Genomic DNA, 10,515 nt, shown 5'->3' on the forward strand with positions numbered 1-10,515 from the left:
ATTTTGGTCAGCCACTACATCTAACATGTAGCCAAATACTGCATCAAAACATTATCTCCAGTGAATGGGGGTTTTCCAGTGTCTAACAACAGATACCCCCTAACTTTATCAATCGGAAGAACGTTACAATTCTATGTTTTTGGTTTGACAATAAGGGGATCCCAGTAACACACTTACTCCAGTCAGCTTTATTGGTCAGTGGCCTTACTCAATCATTAGAGCCTCTCTACTAATAGCTCAATTACCACTTAGTTGCATATTTCTTGATCAATTAAATTAGCGTTAGTGAGGAACCTAGCCAATCAGAGCAGTGGTTCCCTTTAGTTCTAACTGAGAACTCCATCCTGTGCCACTTACTGGCAATTTTAGTGAATCATGCTGACTCATTTTTAAATGCAAGAACAGTTGCTGCTGACAAACGTTTTTTCTCCCTTTGTTAACTATTGTTACAAAAGTTCAGTTGTCTTTACATATGTAGCTTAGATTTTTCTGCCACAATGTTCTTAAAGAAAAAAAAAACCAGACAAATGACATAAAAAACAGCTAATGGTAATAAGCTTTTAATTGTAATTCATATTTTGTGGATACAGTAACTGGTGCTAAATGGTAATTTTGTCTATACCTCTCAAAAACTATATACTGACAGCATCAATATTTTGATTTCAGTTATGCCCTCATTCAGCCTCCGTTGTTTCAACAGGGAAATGTCTCCCTTTAAGGACCACTGTTAAACAATGGTTTGAGCGGCTGGTCCTCATTCAGCACAGAGGCAAGTATGCAATATGTTCTATCTAACTGTTACAAATCTGTTTAAGGTCTGGCAAATCTCACACTGTGAGGGTTTTAGGCATTTTGAGTCTGCCTTTGTCTCCATCTGTTTGTCGTTCTCCAGTCCCTCTCTGACAGCACAGACCACAGATTCCATTTTGATAGCTGCTACATCTACTCATGTATGTCATTTTTTCCTGAAGATTACTGATTTTAGGGCATTTTACTTTTGATGTTGCAAGTTTGCAGCTATGTCTTGTCCTCATGTGACTTTATTCTGCCTCTTCCCTGAAGTAACTGTATGTGCTTAACAATTGGATTGATGAATAATCTTGGGAGGATCCAAGGTATGGACGTAAAACTGGTTATGAGAAGCTGTGGCTCATCTTCTAATGCACTAGTGTAATGTTATGGTGGATTGCAATGTGCAATGTGCTGCCATCTTGCTCAAACTACTCACAAGACTCTCAGCTCAACTCGGAGAGGTAAATATAAACATCAATTTCATAATACCTATCTTTTATGCCAGTTACACACACATACTGACCTGCGAATGTGGTGGGGAACTGTGCCATGGTTCACTCAGTCTTCTGCACTACACGACACCTGAAACAACACGTTTAGATAAACAGATGAAGGGTTTACCCAACCAATCTCAACCCACCTCACTGAGTATTCAACTGCTCAATAATGCAGTAATATTACAAATAATTTACCATTTCACATTAAAAACATTTCACTGGTGAGCCACAAAAATGCTTTCATAGTGAAGGGGCTAGCTTTTGTCACCAAGGCCAGCAGTCCAACTAGATGCTTAACAGCATATTAAAAAGGACCAAATCATGTCTAGTCACCTGACAAAGGTGCTGATACAGTAGACAAACTCAGTCAGAGGATTTGATTTTCCAGCACGAGTCTGGAGTTAATTTTCCCACTCTGCTGTCCTTTGATGCTGAAGTGTTGAATTTCTATTTGGTCTCCAGCCCAGTGAGCCATTACGGTTTGTGTGCCTTAAAGGTTTGTGTTGATGCAATGAAAGATGGACACACAAAAACACAAAGCAAATAAACACAGTGGTTCTCAAGAAGGCATATAGCATGTTTTTAAATGCCACATTTTAGATTAGTCTAAAAAAATGCTAAGAAAACAAAAACAAAACTCTACATCAATCTGCTGTTGTCATCTGGTATTCAGACCAGTGCCAGTCCACAGGGGACTGGACCATGTCAGCCATGCTTGTGCATGTCAACAGGGCAGCAAACCTTTATTTATGCATGGCAGGCTGCCTGAGCATACTTGCTTGCTTTCAAAACCACTCTGCTTCACACTCACTCATTTATACACATTCTCACTTGGGAGCTGACCACAATGAACACCAGTTTTCTGCTGTTGGCCCGTAACAAACTCCACTGGAGTCTTTTTAAAGTCAGTGTTTCTTTCAGGCGATACAAACTGGAAAGTTACTAACTAAAAGACACCAAAAAATACAGCATTAGTGTTTTTAAGATGACGGGTTTGTCTGAAAACATGCAATGTTTGTTGGAAGAAACATCTATATGGACAGAAAACCTAAGAAAAATATATAAAAGTTACTACAAACTCAGCAATTTAGCTGCAATAATAAAAAAAAAACTGATGGAACAGATCTTTATTTACTTTTAATAGAATTTACTCTTGTGATTGACAACATTATAGTGAGTGATGAAAAAAATTACCTTATTTTTGCTAAAATATCACTGAATCTTTTTACATTTTTTCAGAAATTCTTTCAGAAGACCAAAACATGTGATATTCAAGGTTTATGTTTGAGTTACATAATTATCTGTTAAAATATGAAATAAAACAATTCCCTACACCCTCACAATAAAACAACGTGTGTGTGTGTGTGTGTGTGTGTAACATACCTCTGCCCTAGAAGAGGTATGTTAATCAGATCCAGATCCCCCTCCCTCGTATCCCTGTGGCCAGAAGACTACCCATAATAACAATCTGACAAGGACTTACTGAAGGTGTGTGAGTGTATGTGTGGGTTGCTCACTTTTTTTCCAGTGTGATGTAAACAAAAAAATCTCAGTTTCTTGCTAAAGGATGAGGAGAAACCCTGCCAAGGGGCAGTTCATCCAAATCACGTGGTTTGTGGTATCTTGCCATGCAGCATTGGTTTTTCTTAATGAAGATGTGAAGACTTTTGACACCACCATAATGTAATGGGGGTGGGTGGAATTTAGACCATAGTGCTCAAACCATAAAAAGACTCAACTGCAGTGTCTCTTTCCAGAAACAGTTACTCATTGCTGTGGACATTTTCGATGAGACTATGTACTTGGCCTATTGAAGGGTGTAGTAGTGTGTGTGTGTGTGTGTGTGTGTGTGTGTGTGCGTGTGTGTGTGTCCCATTATCATCAGAGTGGGAGGACAAAGTAACCAGCTTAACTAGGTCAGACGAACAAAGCCCACCCTACATAAACACACACAGACACACACTTTCACGGCTGCTACAGTAGATTTTTCGTCTGCTCTAAACCAGGGACAGGAACGATCAAACTGCTGGTCAACTAACTATGTTAAACTTTGTTTTGTATTATTTTATCAGATAATACAAAAGAAGCATTTGCTCCTTTTGTTTCTATTTTTTTCTTAGATGACATATTCATACTCCAGAGGCACCCATACACTAACCACACCATGACTGTTTGTAAAAGCATGTCAGTTTAGTGAGAATATGAACTGACCGCAGAAAAATTACCCCAAAGTACAAGGGTTTATGGCACTATAAAAGGTTCATATTCAGCTATTTTTTCATGTATTCTTGACCAGAATGAACACCAAGGGCGTGAATTGTAGCAGAGAGCACAGTGTTATCCTTACGTGAAGCTACAGGAATTGGAACAAGACTTACTTTTACTTCTCATGCTGCCAAAATCTAGTGAGATGTCGGGTTGCCAAAACTCTGTCCAGCAATCAGCTGCTTGTGAATTAAAGTGACTTTTGTTTACGAGCGCTAGTTTACCACAATACCTGCAAGAATGACCACACCCTTTACTAACAGAATTCAATAGGTCGCTCACTGTGTTCACTATGACATCTTCTGTATTTATTTAAAAGCCTGACCTTGCCGTTGTAGAGCTGTAGGACTCAGTAATGGGCATCAGTAGGTATTCATTCATACAAACATTACTTCAGCTCCTTTGCTTCAGTTTTAAATCATGCAAATACTTGTCTTTCAAATTATAAATCAAGCAGCAAATTTAATTTAAACTTCAATGAAATGTAAACTGTCTATAAATTTGAAGTTGTTTGTTGCAGCCGTCATGCATCTATTCCCTTTGTCATTAGTGTGTACTTGATGACACAGGCTCTCTGTTCTCCCTGTGAACATGCATTGTATTTGTGGGATTAGTCTATGTAATTAGAGCATTGGGATGCAACTGGAGTGCTGGTCTGTTATCAAGGCTTGTGGCAGATGCCAGTCTCAAACCCCCCCCCCCACACACACACACACTCTAAAGGCAGCTTCAGAGCATGATACAGATAAGGGTTCAGACTCGTCTCTCTTTGTCCCTCCCCCTCATTTTCCTGCTCACCCCCTCCAACATTCCCCTTCTCCCATGAATTAAACTGCACCACCAACTGATGCTCTGTCCACCGAATGTCACAATGCTGAATATGTGAAGAAAATACACTGTAATGTTCTTATAATTTTTGATATCCTTACTCTGAAATGTGCAGTGCATTCCAGAAAAAAAAGCGCTGTAGTGTTGCAATTTATGTTTTTGGTGTTCCCAATTTCCCTCAAGCAGACTTGTCTACTTCTTTCTTAGTTAGTGATTTTCCTCAGTGTTTCTGTGAACGTGTTGCTCTCAATCAGAGTAGTGTAAAAATACTTGGTCAAGTAATCTATGGACACTGCAGCATGTTGAAAATCACAAGCACACTCCTGACGCTGCATTCAACATAGGAAATAGGAAATGGCAAGAATGACTGATTCTTTCATCCACTGTGAGTCTCTCTTGAAACATTCAGCATCAATACACAAAACTCCCTAATCTGTTTATATAGTGCTTTATAAATAAAGTTTTTTATTGATGTAGAGGGGAAAAGAGAGCTGCCCATACAGAATACATGCTGTGTAATGCAAAGATAATATATTTCAGCTATACAACTAAAATACAAAATCACATTGCACATTTTCAGCTGGAGTTAAAAGAAAAACAATTTGTTGATGCCAAACAGATAACTGTTAAGCAAGAGACAACATATTGTTATAGAGACATGCTACAATTAATAAACAGTAACAACAGTACATTGCTTGGCCTTTTCTTCAGGTTTATATGCAGTAAGAAAAAGCACGGAAATCAAAATTTGAGCTGCATCAAAATGCATTGAGATTCAGCCTGTAATCAATTCATATCACGCTGGGTCAAAACTGAAACAAATCAGAGAGATTTCTCGGGAGGTAAGGCAGAATTGTGAAAAGCGTTATCAGATTAAAATTTTAAAGGATGAAGTAAATATGAGAGACTGTGAGAATGCCTGATTTCTCTTGGTTGTTTCAATCTCTTCATCCATTGCTTGCTCCTCCAGCAATTTCTACTATCAGCCACGTCCACTGTGCCCTTAAACATCAACATTACATCAAGTCAATTGTATTAAGTTAGCTACAGGAATAAGAAAAAGGCAACAGCAAACATCAAAATGGGCTCAGAAATGCAGGACACGTCACAAAATACCTGTTCATTTAGTTAACTGTGCTGACTAAATCCCTCAATCCTCAGTCACCTGTTCCCCCATTGTTTGTTTGAAATAGAGCAGAAATGATGAGTCAATTAATCTCATGTTGATTTGACAGAAAATAAGGCTGCACAACATGATAGAAAAATCATATTGTGATTATTTGACAGATATAACGATTGTGATATGATTCAAGATTAGTGAGAATGATCATTTTTGCATCACAATTTTCATTTTCACTGAAAAATCTATTAAAATCATGATGATGTGACATTTGTTGGAGTCTGTACCAAATAAACATGTTTTCTTACATCTGGAGAACAAGATTTGTAGGCCAGGGCATCTCTGCAGCACAACAGTACTTTATTATAATGTTTGTCACACATTTTACCTTTATCAAAAAATTGCAGCTTCTGCGATTTGGATATTGCACTTGACCAAATTGCAATTTCGATAATATTGCGATTAACTGTGCAGCCCTAACAGAAAATTAATTACTGACTGGTTTAGAAAATAAAATGTGAAGATTTGCTTAGTTTCCACCATTTAAAATAACTGTAAATTAAACTTTTTAAAAAATGTGAAGATATTAAACTTTTCACTCATGACTGTGGTGAATCCTGAAGGGCGTTCTTCATTATTCCTATCATTTTTTAGACTAAACCATCAATGGATTAATTGAAAAAAATAATTAAAGGTTTAACTGATAATTAAGTTTGGCCCTAATTTTAAAAACATTTATTTTATTTGTTGACTGCTTCTTGTGTGGATGGTTAAACAAAGATGTCGTTGGTATTAATAGCTGCATTTTCACACTCTACATACTCCCACCCACACACACCCAACACATGCATTTGCATTTAACACACACCCTCTGCCTCAAACACAAACACACACACTCCACAGTCTCCCTCTTTCTCACACACACTAAACACTGGCTCTTAACACGCCCTCTGACACTAACCCTAAGCTCTGCGTCTCCCTCTCTTGAAACACATTCTTATCACACTGGTGTTAAGTGGTGAGGCCTGAGAGGTGACGGGACACTCACCCACCCAGCATGCACACACACACACACACACACACACACACACACAGGATTACTACTGCAGTCTCTCCATCAACTCCTCCTGTATCACTCTATCCTTCCCTCAGGCTCCCTCCTCCCATAGCCTCCGCAGCTAGCTAATGTTAGCACAATCACAATGTAAAAACTGATAGCAAGACCAAAATGCCTTGGACGGTAACAAGGTTAACAGAAGCACTGCACTGGGAAATCTTAGGGTCATGAAGTCATTTTCTTGCTCATACTACAAAGAAAAACGTCAATACAACATAAATTCACCATGTGACTTCTTGTTTAACCTTGAAAAGGTTTGCAGTAGTAGAATTGTCCATTCATTTTGTAAGTATCAAAATAAAAAGGCTCTCAAACAGTCAAGGCAGACCACTTCATTATCCCAAAGGATTGTTGTTAGTGCTGCTGATCCCCGATTCTTGTGGCGAAAAGAAAATGTCCTGTAACAGTCAACACAACGCAAAATAAAATTATGATTAATTGCATAATACTGCACCGCCTTTACATGTGTACTGAACAAACAGGTTAACTGAGAATTGGTCTACTGACGTAAAATAAGTGAAAACGCCTGTGAGCATGGCTGTGTAGGGCTTTATGGTCATATTGGTCATGTGACCCTTACATTAGGATACCAAATGGTATTCCTTGTCAAATGGTATGACTGGCGTTACATTAGAGGGATGTTAGGTTCCAGGTTATGGTTTTGCTACAAAATATAAGTGTGTGATATCGATTAAATAATCTATCACATGGGCTAGCTACCTGATCCATCTGGCTAATCACACCACGTTTTTTGTTGAATTGTGCCTTTGAAGCTGTTGGACTTGTTGTATGTTGAATACAGTCCTGGGATATGTTAGAACAAACTGTATTATGTGGTTCTGATTTATAGGTTGTTTGAAGCAAGAACAATGTCACCCTCTTGAACCCAGCTGGACTGAACAAAGTGTAGTGCTCACAGGTGAACTTTTGAACTTTCTAAAAAACTGTGGACAATTATATTGGTAATGTAAATTCCTCAGCAAACCAGGATCTCACAGACATAAAACATCGTTGATAACAGAAATTAAAAGCTTAATTAATTCAATTGGTGTGCTTTCCTGTTAGCGTGAAATGTACAAACATTGCCAAATGTGTATGTCTAACTGAACTATATGAATAAAATCGGATGTATAGAATTTGTCACACACACACACACACACACCTAAATTGCAAAGGCACATGAATTTAATTAAAGTTGGCTCAGAACATTTCACAAATAATTTTCAGATGGAGAAGGTTATCCACCTATACAACCATTCAAGTAGTCCTGGCATGAAGACAGTGTTATGCACTGAGAAAAACAAATAGACAGAAAACAGAAAAGATATAGATTAGGGCTGCAACTAACGATTATTTTAAGTGAAAAATTCCTATCACAAGTTTTAAAAGCCCAGGGCAACATTTTCAAATGTCTTGTTTTATCTGACCCACAGTCCCAAACCCAAAGATATTCTGTTTAAAATTATGTAAAACACAGAAAAGCAGTAAATATTCACATGTGAGATTCTTCAGTCACAGAATAGTTGCCATTTTTGCTTGATTAAACAACTATAACTGTTAATCAATTTTTGCAAAATTGTTGCAGATTATTTCTATGTCCATCGACTAATCGATTAATCAATGAATAGTTTCAGCTCTAATCTAGATAAGACCTTTGCAGAACAAACAGGCGGGCAACCAACAGTGCATTTTGCCAGTCTCATGCATAACAGCTGTTATTATTTATGGGTGTGTGTTATGCTTATGGAAATCAGACAAGGCATGCGCATGTGTCTTTGTACTTTGGAACCTGTTTCTTTGAGTTTTCAAAGTATTCAAAACCACATAGATAATTATCAATATTGGTGCTGGATCAAAGCCTCATTGAGAGTTTAATCAACATGTTAGTCAAACAAAATTTAGCACCGTGTGCACTTCAACTCACTGGACATGGATTCCCACCTTTAAGAGGACCTGTCAGCATCCACGTTGCCATGGGAACCAGTCCTGATCAGCCCCTGATGGGGCTCAGTAAGCCTGGTCAATTAAAACGCTTAAGTTACACTTCCCCTAATGCAAGGATGGGTGTGCTCACTTCTCTGGAAAGAGCGTTTACAGTAACAAGAAAGGTCTGTGTGTCAATGCATCCTCACTTCCTGCATTATTTCATTGGACTCGCCTATGATATGGTGCTTCGCTCAACAACCACGCGCATTTTTAGGCTTCAAACAGATAATATGGTACTCAGAGGGTTGTTTTGACTGGACAGCTGTAACTAACATCAGGTTTAATGTTAACAAACGCTAGGCTAACTGAGAAAACCTCCACCCTGAAAGTCTGCCCAGCCTGCCCTAGCACTGTCAGCAACCTTGTTGTTTCTTCATCTTCTTCTCTACCGACCAGGCTGCTAGTGAGGCTAAGGTTAACCACAAGTTAACACACCAGTCAATTTTAACGTTAGGTCACAGGCTGGCAGGGCAGATGCAGTGATTTAACATTAGCATACTGGCTAACTGTTAGTATCAGTTGGAATTGCATCGACTTCCAATTTCATCTCGCCCTGGTCTTGTTACATAGACCAATATTAGACACCTCCTACACAGGTTAATATCACAGCTAGAGGCTGACATTAGCAAGCTACACCGGGTAAAAATGACCATCTAGCCGCGCTAACAGAGGTATCAATGCAGCTAGCAATCAGGCTAACCAGTCAGAAGCTAACGTTAGCTCAGCAACCCGCTCAGGGACATTCTTTCACACCACACATAGTAACGTTACACTCTGCCCTTACCTCATAGTTCATTTTCCATTGTGAAATACTGGATAAAGTAGCTCGTTGCGTATTTATGTAACCATATAATGTGGTATCTTCTCCCAAAATGAGCTGTTTTATCACCAAAGCCCTTTCCGGCGATTCTCCCGTGGTTCCGAAATCCCGACCGAATGAGGGACAGCTGGAAAATGGGGTAACATTACTAACATATCGCGAGATGTCACAGTACCTATAAGGACATCGATGCAACCTCGCGAGAACCTACAAAGCCGTTTGCTTGTCGGGATCACACACAGGGACACAGGGAAGAGAAAGGATTAGTTGCGCTCCTGACGGCTGTTGTTTATTATAAAAACATGTAAGCAAGACTAACGTGCATCTCTATCATAATGGTAAAACTTTGATCGAAGATATAATATAAATAAAGTTAACCTACCAGAGGTTTAGCCTGTGCTGTTTGCTCCCAGAGAAAGAAAAAAGGCCAATTTAACAAGGGAAATATTTTGGGAAAAATCTTTCACTGGACGAACTGCTATCAAAATTATGAGGATCAGGATTAAGACCACAAGGTGCACAAGGCAAGACTGTAGGGTCTAAGGACAGAGGGTGTCTTATGCTGTACAGATTGTAAAGCCCATTGAGGCAAATTATGATTTGTGATATTGGGCTATATAAATAAAATTGATTTGACTTGACACTTGACAGCCAAATTAAATTACATAAAGCAGAGCTATATAATCCACCATAGTGAATAATAGTTTTTAGACACATAAAACAGCAGACGTATGCCACTGGCCTACACATAAAAATCAAAACACACTTAAAAACATGTTTTTAAATCAAGGTCTAAAAAAAGTCAGAGAAATTAGATTTTTGAATGTGAAAACATCTTAGATCTGCCATGGGCAAACAAGAAGTTAAAGAAGGTGACTAGAGACAGCAAATATGTAAATCATGTAAATGAGTCAGAGTTTGGAAGATATAAGAGTGACTGCCCTTGCGATAATTAGACTAACAGAAGGAAAGCTTTGAAATACACACCTACTTTAAGACTTGTCAGTGAGTGACACATGATTGATTGCAAATATGATAGTTGCATACAAAGCTGAGCGGATGAGGGCCAATTTCTAAGTGTGAATGAAAG

The 10,515-nt window shown here is 38.6% G+C and overlaps 1 protein-coding gene across 7 annotated transcripts in view; it reads right to left on the minus strand.

The window, feature by feature from the left end:
- itsn1 (intersectin 1 (SH3 domain protein)) overlaps positions 1–9,563 on the minus strand; it is a 48,909-nt gene extending 39,346 nt beyond the window's left edge. For 5 of the 7 annotated variants that reach the window (XM_044213758.1, XM_044213755.1, XM_044213754.1 and 2 more), the window contains exons 1-2: positions 9,390–9,563; positions 1,316–1,374 (exon numbers count right to left, since the gene is read on the minus strand). In XM_044213758.1, the coding sequence (XP_044069693.1) occupies positions 1,316–1,343 (28 nt within the window). In that variant the 5' untranslated portion in view covers positions 1,344–1,374; positions 9,390–9,563. Of the gene's footprint in view, positions 1–1,315; positions 1,375–8,560; positions 8,585–9,389 lie in introns of those variants that run through there. The other 2 variants (XM_044213753.1, XM_044213756.1) reach the window with 2 other exon arrangements.
- Between the last annotated feature and the right edge of the window lie 952 nt (positions 9,564–10,515).

Source organism: Siniperca chuatsi, linkage group LG11, assembly GCF_020085105.1.
Source record: "Siniperca chuatsi isolate FFG_IHB_CAS linkage group LG11, ASM2008510v1, whole genome shotgun sequence".
Lineage (NCBI taxonomy): Eukaryota > Metazoa > Chordata > Actinopteri > Centrarchiformes > Sinipercidae > Siniperca > Siniperca chuatsi.